Raw genomic sequence first — 13905 nt, forward strand, 5'->3', positions numbered from 1 at the left:
ATGCTCCTGAGGTACAATCAGGATGAGATGGAGTTCAGCCTGCAAATGATGCCACGAGAGAGCAACTTCCACAAAGACCTATATCTGAGGGCAAAATCAGCATCTACTGTGCACGCACGAGGAAAAAACAGCATGCTGCTGTTTGATGTCTTTAACAGCATCATCTCTCTGTAGAGGGCTGAAAGTGTAAGACTGCTTTCTGTTTCCAGCTCTGTGCTCTGCTGTGTTCTCAGAAACCAGAAAAATGTGCTGCTAAACTCATTCTAAAGTAGAAAAACGCTTGAGAGCTTCACCATGAGGCACTACAAATGCAGAGATGTTTGTGACTTAGACATTCAAATCATATTTAAAATTAATGTGAACTCTAAAAGCTTTTGCTAAAAACCAAAAGTGTATCTATATTATATCTATATTTAAAATTGAAAAAGAAAATGAAATTTTTACACTTAAAAATTATGTTCAATAAGGTGAAATTTGTTTCCAGGCTGTGGACTTGTAGCAATGTTTCTAAAAGGGGCCACCTGGGCTGCTCTAACAAAACATTGTAACCCTGGATGTTGAGAATTTCAGACTTTCTGTGCTGACAGACTCTGACCCCCAGAAGAACACTGCATTTGACCTGAGGCCATGGAGAAGGCTTCCAAAATGGAATGACAGAACTGAAAATTGAATGATAGATAGATAGAAAGATAGATAGATAGATAGATGGATGGATGTGGAGTTTGGATAGAAGTGTGTGATGTCACAGGGTGGAAAACTTAGAGTTTAGGGGTTTAGAATACAATAATATATATAAGGCAAGATGGAGGTTTTAGAGCAGAGGCTGGTCCTTCTTCTTCACCTTCTTCTCCATGGGTTTGGGTGGTTTTGTGTAATTGGACAGAAAAGTCCATATTACAGGCCATGGGTGGTTGGTTATTGAGTTAAAAGTAAAAAAAAAATTTAGGTGTCATTTCTTAATTGGACAGTTTAGCCTTAAAAGACCTTGCAGAGAGAGATACAGGGCCATTTTTCACCTTGTTAAAGTACTGTAGAACTCACAGCTTGTGGGACTGTGACATAGATAAGAACTAATAAACATCTCAGTCCAAACAAAAAAATACCATCTCATGATTTAATCCCAGCCTTAGCAGAAAAGAAGCAAAGAATCCATTAACAAAATGTTTTCAAGCCCTTCAATTTCCCATTGACCAGGGAAATGATTCACTTCTAAGTAGGAATGACAGGGACTGGGCTGTCCTTTGGCTGTGAGCTGGGCAGGCTATACCATCCCCAGGCACCCTGTGGGGGTTAACACAAAGAACCTTCTCCAGTGACTCCTGAATTCCCTGTGTCACCTCAAACCACTCAGAAAGGGTGGGCACATTTATTTTAATTTATTTTTATTTTTATTTTTATTTTTATTTTTATTATATTTTTTAATTTTAATTTTTATTTTTACTTTTATTTTAAATCTGCAATGTGGACTTTTCTGTTTAATTACAAAATACTACTTAAACTTATGAAGAAGAAGGAAGAAGAAGGTGAAGAAGAATAACTTGGTTTTGTTTTAAAACTTTTATCTTGTTTTATATTAATAATTACTATATTTTAAAACTCTAAACTCTACGTTTTTTACTTTGTGATGTTATATATTTTTAATTAACGATACACTAGTATTTTTAGTATTATCAATTAATTTTGGAAGTTTTTTTATGGCTTCAGGTTAAATTCAGTGTTCTTCTGGGAATCAGAGTCTGTTAGCACAGAAAGTCTAAAATTCTCGGTATCTAGAAGTCCAACAGGCACAGGCTCTGGGTTTTGCTCTACCTCTCAGACTCCCATAAAGGACCTCAGTCTCCTCCTTCTCCCTTCTCCACAGAATTCACAGAATTCACAGAATCACCAGGTTGGAAGAGACCTCCAAGATCGAGTCCAGCCCAGCCCCAACACCTCAACCAAACCCTGGCACCCAGTGCCACATCCAGGCTTTGTTAAACACACCCAGGGGTGGTGACCCCACCACCTCCCCGGACAGCCATTCCAGAACTTTATCACTCTTTCTGTAAAAAACTTCTTCCTAATATCCAACCTATATTTCTCTTGATGCATCTTGAGACATCAAAAAGCTTTCCATTTCCAGAAGTTTGCTTATGCCCTCTTATGCCCTGGTAGAGCACAAATAAAAAGTGTCCTTCAGGGAAGCCCTGGAAGCCCAGCAGTGCAGCTTTCAGTGCTTTACTGGCAGAAACTCCAATTATTGCTGCATGTTCCCTTTGTGAGCCCCTGGAAACATGGCACAGCCGTGCGGTGCTGAAGTCAGAGGTGAAATGTGGGGTTTACAGCAGCATTTGCAGCACGAGCTCTGCCCTGGCAGTCTCATGCCCAGTCCGTGGAGTTTCCACGGAGACTGGGAGGGACACATCCTGCAGGACCAGTGTTGTAGATGTCGGCGAACCCAATGGGAAGGATGATGATGTCTGACTTATTTCAGAAGGCTGAGTGAATTCTTTATTATAATTATGCTATGATACATTAATATACTATATAAAAGAGGATACTAAAAACTACATGCTACTCTCTCTAACTATCCTATCTAACTAACTCACCTCACAACTCATGACCCTGTTCTCCAGAGTCCAGACACAGGCGGATCTCATTGGCCATCAGGCCCAAACAATCCACCATGATCCAACCAGGCATTCGTTCTAGGTAAACAATTCTCCAAGCACATTCCACAAGAGAAAAACAAGGAGCAGAAATAGAAATTGTTTTCTCTTTCACTTCTCTCTGTGCACCTTTATAAAAATCCTGAGAGAGAGAGAAATGTGCTTGCCACAGACCTGCACGAGCAAGGTGCTCAGGCTGTTAAAAATGAGTCACAAAAGAAGGAATTGCAGGAGAGTGGGACATGGTCCTGCACAGAGAGGTTTGTTGATGTGCAGGATAAGAGCACAAATGGACAGTGTGTGCTTTGCCTTTGTTTGGGCTCGAGGTTTGGATTCAGGAGCTGGGTTCAATGATCCCTGCAGGTCCCTCCCAACCAGGACATTCTGTGATTCCGTGATTAAGACTCTGTAAGTGTGGAAAGGGTCTTGCCTTACCTGGATCCGTTCATGTGGTCGTACTCCCGTTTGACATTGACCCTCACGGGCTGGTTGATCCACTCCTGCTGGGGGGGCAGGGGGTTGATCTTGTGGGGCTGCCCAAAGTCGGGGCTGCCAGAGGCCGTCATGTCTTTGGGGAGCTGCGCGGCCGCGCCGTACGTGGGGTCGAACAGGGACTGGTCGTCGCTCACCACCGACAGAGCCTCCTGGGGAGAGACAGAATCAGCTCTCAGAGCCATGACTAAAGCAGGAACTGCCCTCTGGTTCTCCCTCTGAGCTGGGAGCACCTGCAGGGCCCCACAGCTGCCCTGTGCTGGCTGCCACCGCCACCTCCCTGAGCAGCAAGAGCCTGGGGTCCAGGAGCCCCTATGCAAACCAGGGCTTGCTCTGCTCTGCTTTGCTGGCTGCTGGCTTTGGGTGGGAGCAGCGTTCAGGTTCACTGGAGCTCTGCAAACAGCAGAGGAGCTGCTGGGGCTGTCACCTCATGGGGGCCGTGTCACCTCACGGGGGCTGTGTCACCCCAATGCTCGCTGTGAGCAGTTCAGCCCCAGTGCCAGTGACCGACCTGCCCACCTGCTGCACTGCTGCTCCAAAGCCAGCTGGTGTGTATGGGAACACCTCTGGAGTGGCATGTGAAGGTCTCTACGTCTCCTTTCGGAGGGTTTGTGTGCTGTTTGTGTTTTGAGGTTGCTGCTGAAGGAGAAGCAGCCAGAGCAGGTCACAGTTATGGGTGTTTGTGGTGGGGGAAAAAATGCATTACTTTACACTTTTTGTTTATTTTGTGGGAAGCAAAGGGCTGGTGTGTTACCCAACTGTGCATTTCTAGAAATGCTTGAAAACAGGAAATTATCCTTTTTTTTTTTTTTTTTAAATTTTTCCCTCCCTTGCTGAAACTCCAAATATTGACAAAAAGTTCTGGCTATCAATTTCCTTGTGTGGATGTGCTCGGGTTTTCCAAGCGAGGAGTGCCGGGCTCCTGATGGCTTTGGCACAGCCCTGCCTGACTCAAAGTACATCTGGCAAGGGCTGCCTGCTCTGGAGAGAGCTCAGCTAACCACACACAACACAGCTGCCTTTATGAGTGGCAGGGCAGAAACCAAAGGAGGAACCTCCCGCACTGAAGCAGCCCCCACTTTCATCTGAGCTGATGGAGCAGACTCCAAAACAAAGCTACAGACTCACCTGCTCTGGGCCCTTAGTGCTCAAAAGCCACCCAGCAGTGGTGTGTGGGCTGCAGAACACACAGCTGAAACCTGATGTGTGCTAACCCCCCGTGCTCAACATTCACAGGGCACAGCCTCAACAGGGAGCTTCTAAAAATAATAATTTATTGCTCTCTCCCTGCACCCTTCCCCCAGGTAGTTGTTTCAGAGGTTTGTTTTGTAAATTCTTCCATAACCAGGGAGGGAAACAGAAATTCTGACAGCTTAGAGAAGTGCAGCTCCTGGAAAGACATGAGAATCTAAGCACAAATCAGACACCACCAGGCTCATGATATTGTCACAAAAAACATCAGTAATTCAGAATCGGCTGGGTAAACATGAAAACCCCCCTCAGCCTGAAGTTAACCCACTTTTAAAGAGAGTCAGGCCTACAAAAACCAGCACTTTTCTATCTCTGATCTCAGATCATGTAACAAACCTAAACAAGCCAAAGTGGCCTAGAATTTGAGTGGGCCTGGCTAAGCTTGAATTCAGAGGAACCCTCAAGCATCTGCATCAATCCTGCTGAAGTTCCAGCATTTGCTGCACTTTGTGGTCAACCTCTCACACTGGTTACAGACACTAAACAGCAAAAAGGAGTTTTAGCCCACACTGCCCAGTTGGTGAAAGGAGGTCACGCTGTGTTCAACCTTTCCTGCAGCTTTTCCTTGGTGCATTCACAACCTTTCAAAAATTCCCCTCCCTTTTTCAGCTTTAGAGTAAGGGAGAGAGTGGAAGGTGTCCCTGGGAAGGATTGGTGTGAATTGTGTCAGAAACCCCACAAAGGGCTGGCATTATCTCCAGGCTGCAAACTTTGCCTGTGCAGGGAGGTACAAGAACAAGAGATGGTTCAGTCTTAAAGGGGAGCAAAGCCTTCCCATCAGAGATCAGGATTTGCTGCTCCTCTGACTCACTGAGGTCAGGATTCACGCTAGGCAGGGGTTCCCAATGACACGTTTTCTGCAGGCTTCTACTTCCTCGCAGTACACAAAGTGCCAGCTTTCCTACCTAAGGTGGTGGGTGAACCCCACACTGGGCTGCTGGAGCGGCTTAGGGCCCTCTAGACCCAGTCTCAGCTAGGCAGAGACAAGGGAAATGTGTGCAAATTCATCTGATAAAGATGCTGTATATTTGGGTTTGGAGATTTTCAGTCTAAAAACATACATGAAATTGGTTTTTGTTTTAGTGAAATATCTGGGAAAATAACTATAATGACAGTTATCCTGCAAAATCAGAGTGAGAGGTTGCTCACAAGATTTTTACTGGCAATTCAGCAGGACTTATGCAGGGGTTGGAGGGCTCTTCGGAATTCAAGCTTAGTCAGGCACTCTTAATTCCAGGCTGCTTTTTCTGCCTAAAGCCATTTTATTTCAGAAGAAATTTTCTGGTGGTAAAGAAATTGGAAGCAGGGATCTCTCTGTCTGTCCCAAAAACCCCTAAACTTACCAACACTCCACAGAATAACCCTGGACCAAGCCCCTGGGGCTGCACGAAGCACAACTTTACATATACAAGCAAGTACACACTGCTCTGTGACACAGAGTATGTGGCATAGAACCTCCTCAGATAAGGATCTTCCTTGAAAGACAAGTGGCTGCTCAGAGCTGCCTGCATGCAACTGGTGTTAACTGGGACAGCAATAACCTCACTGGGGCGCTGGGACCGAGCTCTGCCTTGTGCTGCACGAACAGTGTCATCCTGAAAACGGGAGCAGAAATGCGAATGCTCCGGCTGCTCTTGGAGCTCCTGGGGCAGGAGTGCTTTGAGCTAAACCCGAGCTGGTGGCAGCACAAAGGCTCAGCCCCAGGGGAGGTGAGGCACCCCGGCAGATGAGGAGAGATAGGGCTGGTGACACCTGCTCAGCTCCAGGGGCACAGCACGAGCAGTGCTGGTGACATGCAAGGCAGGCTGGGTGGCACTGAGCCAGCCCCGCTGCCACCAGCTCAGCCCTGTGCCCACATCCAGCTCACAGAAAAAGCATGGGGCAAGCAGCAGGCAGCCTTTGCTGGTGGGGACTCCCGGATGAGGCCAGGGCTGCCTGGGACTCGGGCGAGCTGTCCTGGAAGGGGCCAGGGCTCGGCCCCAGGCTGTGGGGACGAGCACAGCCCTCCCAGTGCTCGCTGTGGGCTCAGCTCCCCACACACAGCCGGCCAGGCCAGGCTCAGAGGGCATTGCCTGAGGCACAGAGCAGCAGCTCCATGGAGCACCGAGCTTCTCTGCCCTGGAATGGAGAGCTGCTCAGCGTTTGGAGACTGGGAAAACACTCCGAGGTGTCCAGGTGCCAACACAGCCTGCCCAGACGGGGCACAGCCCGCCAGGTCCCCCCACGGCGCTGCCTCGGCCTGAGGCCTTGGGCCGCCGGCCTGAGGCCGAGACAGGAGCTGTGTGTGCTCCTCTGGCATATATGTTACGTTACAGTGCCTCTGGGAATGGGCTGGCCTCAGTTTTTCCAGCTTTTAATCACATTCCTGGCATAAATGCTGCTGTGGCAGCTCGCAGCTTGTCCAGCTCCCTGGGCAGCCCAGCCCCAGCCCCTGCAGGGCAGCCCACCAGTGACTGCCCCAAAGGAGGAGCTGGCACACACTCCTGCATCCCTCAGGCAGGAATCCATGCTGTGCCTCCTAGTTATACAGCAGTTTCCAGTCGAAAGAGAGTGAATGATGAGGTTTGCCTCTACTTGGATGAGCCATCCTGACCCAGGCCCCAGGTGTGAGGGGGACATAGTGGAAGGCAGACTTTGGCTGTGGCCCTGAGGACAGGAACAGCCAGTCTGACATTCTGCGAGGGCTGGAAAGCTGCCAGTGCTTCAACCAAGTTTTCCTGATCTCCTTGCAAAGGGAGATGACATGCACACTTTAGCAAAGGTTTCACTTAATTAATGAATTGAACAGGACATTTGAGATAGGAGAAAGGCCAGGGGAACAAGGGCTGGTGAGGTGAGTAGGCAGTGTTCTCACCCCAGGTGTCCCCAATAACTGAGGTTATTCCATGTGTGTGCAATTAGATTTCACTGAACATCAAATTTTAGCTCTCTACATTTACTTTTCTGGCCATAACCACATTTAAAAGGCATTGCTAAAGATCAAAGCCTCATCCTCCTCCACAAAGGCTGCCTTAGAAGAGAAGACAGTGCTGAGTACATGAACCATTGTGCCATGGAGAGATGACTCCACTGCTAGAGACGTGGCTGTTTCCTTTCCTTTTGCCCCCTCCCCAAAATGTCACCACTCCTGGTCCTGTGAGAAAATCACTCCTGAAATATTTTTGTAAAGAGAATGTTGCCAACACAGACCTGAAGAGCCCAGACCTAACGATGTAAAACACCAAAATCTGAGGTCCAGCAGCCTTACACACGGCCCAGGGTTTGCACCGAGGAGCAGCCCTGGAGTAGAGATGACTTTGGCACTGCAGTGTTACAAGTCAGTGTTTCTGCTGCCAACATCACATAGGAGCACAGAGATAACATCAGACTTACAAGAAAATGAGTCAAATGAGAAATTCAAAAAGGAGCAGGGTTTGCCCTGATCATGGGGCAGCACATTAGGGAGGATCGGGCACTGGATTGGAAGACAGAGTGTTCTCATACCTGCCCTCGGTCCTTGGCATCAGCTTTGGGGAGCATTCCCCTCTCCCTGCCTTTCCCTCCTCTGTTGCCCTGTACTGTGCACACTGTGGGGCCCTGAGCCCTGGCCAGTGCTGCCCCTGGGACACACACAGGAATCCTTTGGACACACTCTCAGATATCCACTCTTCCCTTGCTCCCAATCAATCCAAGAATTGCCTCTGCAGCTTTTCCAGACCACTTTTCCTGAGGTTTGCTCCTGCTATTCCACCTTCCTTACAGGATGTGACTGGGGCAGGGAGCCCCCAGAACTCCCCCTAGAAAACTGTAACCATGAACATTTGATTGCCAACAACCACAATCTGGTCTTGTACCCTTCACCATCCACTGAAGTCCTGCTTAGCATTTCCTGGCTGCAGCTGGAGATCCATCATCCCCCTGGCGAGTCCAGCAGGATGAGAGCTGTCACTTCAGGGTGCCCTGTTCTTCCCCCTGGTACTCACCTGCAGCACTGCCCACTGTCCTCCACTGTGCTGCTCACAGCATTTCCCCACTGAGCTGCTGCTGGTGGGGCTGGGACATCCCAGCTGCTGGAATGCCTGTCCAGAGCTGGCCCTGCCCCAGGAGGGATGGGATGAGATGCAGGCTGCTGTCACAGAATCATGGAATGGTTTGGCTTGAAGGGACCTTAAAGCTCCTCCTGTTCCACCTCCTGCCAAGGGCAGGGACACCTTCCCCTATCCCAGGCTGCTCTAAGCCCCTTTCCTGCTGCAGCAGCACTCAGGGTTAAGATGGCAGTAAACATTGAACACTGTGTCCAAGCCTCTGCATATCTGAGGATTTCTGTGGGTATAAAAGAGAGGCTTCATTTAATAATTTTAGGGCATCCCACACTGCAGGATTTTGTCCAGTCTGCACTGGAGACTTGCTCAGAGCCACAGAGAAGGACAGTGACCTGGACAGAGGGCCACCCACTCGGCCCCGGCTGCCTTTTCTTCCATTTCCTCCCCTTTCCTTCTCTTTCCACCCAGGCTACTCCATCCAAGTGTAGCTTGGCAGCCTTGGAATACACCATAGTTCCTTCACAATTCAAACGAATGGGAAACCATAAAGTGGTAACTCATGTTAGGGGGAAACAGAGCAGGAGTAATAGCAGCAGAAACAGCAAAAACTCTGAAAACCACCAAAATCATGCTGAAATTAGCTCAAAATTTGGGCAAAATGACTTGGTAAAACTCCTCAGAAGGAAAAAAAAAATACATATACCTTTATCTTTTGGGGGTTATTTTTATGCTCACTATTCCCATGAAATTTTGTATCAAGTGGGTAAAAGAAGGCTGCTAAAATCAATGCTCTATTATTTTCATCTCAAGATCCCCAAAAGTAGACTCAAAAAGGATAAAAATATAAATCATTCTTCTGTACTTCACTTCTCAGAAAAGCACTTTACTTCAGGCACACTTTTATAGGATCTGGACCAAAGACTTTTTTTTCCTCCGTCTAGACTTCACATTAATGGTTTCAGGGCCTATTTTGGTTTGTTTCCAGCCAACTGGGAATAACCAGGTGACAGTTTCTCTTTCCCAGCAAGTTGCTGCATTAAGCATAATGATAAGGAGGTTTAAACCAGGCCTGGAACTGTGGGAAATCCCCAGGAAAAGCCTCTGTGAGATCTCAACACAGGCCCAGGAATGGAGGTAGAATTTAAGAAGAACCTGCCCAAATGATGTCTGTGGCCCCTCGACCTCTGGAAAGTAAATGTGACATTTACTTTCACAATGTGAAAGTAATGTAAATGTGAAAGCTGAGGCTGGGTGGACCATCCCATCCCCATCACCTGAAATCCTGGAGCGTGCTGCAGCTCTTCCCTTGGAACATGAGCAGCTGTGCAAGGAGCAGGAGCAGCCCTGTCAGTCCCCAGCTGGCTCATCCCATCCCTGGGCTGTGGACAGGGAGCTCCCCAAGCACTCCTGCCCTCCCCACTGCTGGGAGGTGGTGTGTGTCCGCTGGGACAAAGCGCAGCTCCTGGCTGCCCTTCCCAGAGAATTCCCTGGCTTCTGTTCCCTGCCCGGTTCTGCCAGCCAGGACACATGAGACAATTCAGGATGAGGCCAGAGTGAAACCTGTCCTGAGTGCTGGAAGCTTTACCTTTGGCATGGCTTGGGCCAGGTTTTTATCTTGGAGGTGATTTTACTGAATCACTGGAAATCTGGTATCTGATCAAAGCCAGAGAATGGCTCTGACTGGGAGGGACAGTCCTGAGCTGCAGATTTTCTCAGGAGCCTGAACAGAACACAAAAGGATTCACCTCTATGGATTAACCAGCCTGACCCTGCTCAGGCTGAGGACTGTATGATCTCACAAGATCTTTTCCAAGCCATGTCATGTTCCCAGAAAATCAATCAGCCATGGCCAGGTATTAGCACTCCCCTCAGTCACTTTCCTGTGCTTGTATCTCCATTTCTCTGTGCCCACAGCTTTTCTCCTCCAAAGCTGTATCCCCTTCTCACTGAGACTGACACTGTTGGGTGATTGCTTCCCAGGGCTGATCATTCAAATCCACCCAGCTAGCTCACATTTCATTATTTCATTATTTCATTTCATTTCATTTCATTTCATTTCATTTCATTTCATTTCATTTCATTTCTTTGTCCCCTCACGCTTTTAAAATAATTGCCTTGCTCTGAGCAGATGTGTTTGTAAACAGAGACACATGGACCTAACTGGGAACATGCACCCTTCAGTAAATATTATTGTAGCATTTTTATGGTCTTCTCTGCTGAAGAAACAGGGAGGGAAACTGCAAGATGGTTTCAGAGTTTGGCTCGCGGACAAACCCCAAGAATCCTGGAGCACAAATGCAGAAATGCTGTGCTGACCTCAACTCTGTCCTGGAGCACCCAGTGCCCAGCCCCTCGTCTTGATGTGCTGCCAGAGGCTCTTCCCAGTGGCCAGAATTCCATCAGGATTTTGCAGACTGACCCAGCACTTTGTGTCAGGAGAGCTGAGCTCACCCTGAGCTGCATCTGCCACTGCAGTGGTGTCACCTTGTCCCTCCAAACTGAGCTTCTGAGGGGTATTTTTACTCGTGTCAGAAACTGAGACTGTGACAATCCCGCTGGTTTTGTTTCCAGCATGCAGAGATAAATTGAAGCTTTTCAATATAAATGATTTGCCCTAGAAAGGAAAACAACAAATTGAGAAACCCAAAAATACTGGGGGTTTGTAATGAGAGAAGGTTTGTCCCATCTCTGGGCTTCCTCTGAGGCTGCCTTGGAAAAGGACAGAAAGCAGAGTCTTAAAAGCACGAAGGAATAGATGCAAACCATGAAACCTCATCTTTTCTCTTTGGGTTCCTACTGCCAAAGCACTGGAAACTGTAAAAAGAGCATTCTCCCAGGAATTCAAGAGGTGGGAGGTGGCAGCTTCGGGAGACACAAATATTTCAGGTTGTGACTCAAGGCTCCAGCAGTGCCCATTCATTATTTTTATTCCGCTTTGATACCATTGTCCCTGCTACATTCACAAGCCCGTGCCGTATCCTGTTTTGTTCCCTGACACCATTCCCTGCACAATCGCAGGAAGCCCATCAGGAAGTGGCCATCAGGGGCTGTTTTGTTTCCATCCGCAGAGAACAAAACAAGCTCCTGCAGCCTGAGATGACTTATCCCAGACTGAGGAAAAACAACAGCACGAAAGGATCCCAGCAGCATCTCCAGGAGCGAGCACAGCCTGCGCTGCTCCCTGGGCCAGGAGCCTGGAGCACCTCAGCAGCTCTCGAGGGAATGCTCAGCTAAAAGGAAGTATAAGGAATAATCCATCACTGACACCTACAGTGCATAGTGAAGCTCTGGACACTCTATGGGGTAAAACACAAGTCCAACACAACCCTGCAGCTGAGTCCAAAATGAGATGTGGCTTGGGTTTTCCAGTGTGAAGGCTTGAGTCTATTTGTGTCCTGAGCCTTGAGCCAGGTTTGGGTTAAATCTGATCTCAGGCTCTGGGTGCCCAAGACACCCAGAGTGCAAACTCGGAGTTTGAGCCCAGAGCAGGTTCCTTAGGCTGGGCCAGGGCCTGCATCACACAGAGCCCAGAGATAAGAGGAGAGGGGGGAGGTGGTCCAGGACTCACAGGAACCTGTTTGTTCCCCAAGGAGCAGATGCATTCTCCTGATCCAGCACTGGGAGTCTGATCTCTGCCTCTGTACCAGAAAAAGGGCTCTGACTAGGATGGTCAGGTCTTGATGGAGAGATACCCAAAGAGCCTGAAGTCACACAAATCACACTTTCATTTACAGGTGTTGGGAGCCACAGTGCCATAAATCCCTCTCAAATATCATGATTGGACCAGATTTGCATTTCCCTACCTCTGGGCACACTCAGGTGCCCTTGTGCAGCACTCCAGCCTCTGCTGGCTCCTGACCCACACCCCAGCTGCTCTGCTGACCCTGGCAGAGGCGCTGAGGGCTGCCACCCTGCTGGGATGGCATGGATCTGTGTTTTCTTTGTGCACCGAGCCCAGCCCCTGTGGCTCCAGTGAGGGGATTGTTTCTGCCTACGCCTTTAGCAAAAGCAGAGATTTTGTGAACAAGCCTGCCCCTGGCATTCCAAGGAAAACAGCTCTGCAGGATTACACGGAGATATTTTCTTTGTCAATCCCCATCAAGATATTTGAACAGGAAAACTCAGTTTACACCAGTGGAAATTCCCAGGGACTTTTGATTTCTTTACAAAGGAACACTGGTGTTTTAACTTTGGTGCAAGAGGAAGGTCCTGGAAGGATTCAGGGATTGCCATCACACCTACCTCGTGGGCAAAAAGGCTGAATCCCATCCTGGCATCTGGGCTGGAACCCAAAGTTTACATTGCCATACAAAAAGGAGTTGACAAGGTGCTGTTCCTCCTCCTGATATCAAACATGGCAGAGCAAAGACCATCCCACCAACAGTTCCAGGGAGCTGCAGCAGGGAAAGAGCCTCTGCTGCATAAACATAGTGAAGCTCTTGCTGAGGACAAACATTCCCACTAAATAAACACGTCCAAGGCCTTCTCTGGTGTTACACCTACAAGAACCAGGCTTGAATCAGCAAGAATCTACAAGAACCAGGCAGTGCATGCTGGCTCCTGGCTCATCCAACAGCAGATGTGAGAGTAAAAATGAGAGAAGTGCTCTTTCACAGCTGTATTAATGTCCCCATGCCTCAGTTTCCCTGTCTGTATGATGATGCCCTCCAAACAGCTCAGATTTTGTAAATCCCTTGTCCTTGGAGAAGAAGGCCACAGAACAGCCAAGTGTTACCCCAGGAGCAGGATTGATAGACAAAGTAAAACTGACTTTCCTCTGAGACTGAGCAAAAAACCCTCTCCAAAATATCTTATCATGACCATTAACAGAAAGGCTGTTGGCTTTATCAGTGTGGTACTGAGAAGGGCTTTGAGCCTGGCTCAGATAAATGAGGTCCCTTAGCACCTCGAGAAGTCCCAGAGTCATAGAATGGTCCAAGTCTGTGCCCAAGGGCAGTTTTCCATGCCTGGCAGATCCAATGTCTGGTGCAGCAGGGTCTGTGCGTGAGCCCCTGGCAGGGATTTTGGATGTTCTGCTGCAGGGAGGGCAGACAAGAGCTGCAGCAGAGGCTCCTGGTAAGTTTGGGAGGGGCTGGGAGCCAGGGCTGCCAGGAGGCAAATCCCAGCCCAGAGCCCACTCAGTGCTGTGACTTTGGCCAGGTCACTCAGGTCTGCATCCTTCTCCTTCTCTTTCACACTGTCCCCAAGGGCCAGTTTGGGGCTGATTCTGCAGGTTTCTGCCATCCCCAGGACCTGTGCTCAGACCTCTATGGGATTCACGTTATCCCTCAGCAGATCCCCACCTGTACAATCAATGTGATGGGTTTGTCCTGATTTATTTTGCTGTATTTTAAATTAAATAATTAGCTCTGAGTTGATAACTGAAGTAGGGGCTGTCAAGTTCAAGAGCAATGATCTCAAAAAATAAAGCCACCATCTCAGGGGTGCCCTGCAGACACAGATGTGGCTGTTCCAGTAATTTTGCAGCATGG

At 48.5% G+C, this 13905-nt stretch overlaps 1 protein-coding gene across 2 annotated transcripts in view; it reads right to left on the minus strand.

Annotated features, from left to right (window-relative positions):
- Positions 1-13905, minus strand: part of FLI1 (Fli-1 proto-oncogene, ETS transcription factor) — a 91704-nt gene that overhangs the window by 39403 nt on the left and 38396 nt on the right. For both annotated transcript variants that reach the window (XM_068172252.1, XM_068172253.1), the window contains one exon: positions 3084-3292. In XM_068172252.1, the coding sequence (XP_068028353.1) occupies positions 3084-3292 (209 nt within the window). The remainder of the gene's footprint in view (positions 1-3083; positions 3293-13905) is intronic.

Source organism: Anomalospiza imberbis, chromosome 24, assembly GCF_031753505.1.
Source record: "Anomalospiza imberbis isolate Cuckoo-Finch-1a 21T00152 chromosome 24, ASM3175350v1, whole genome shotgun sequence".
NCBI lineage: Eukaryota > Metazoa > Chordata > Aves > Passeriformes > Viduidae > Anomalospiza > Anomalospiza imberbis.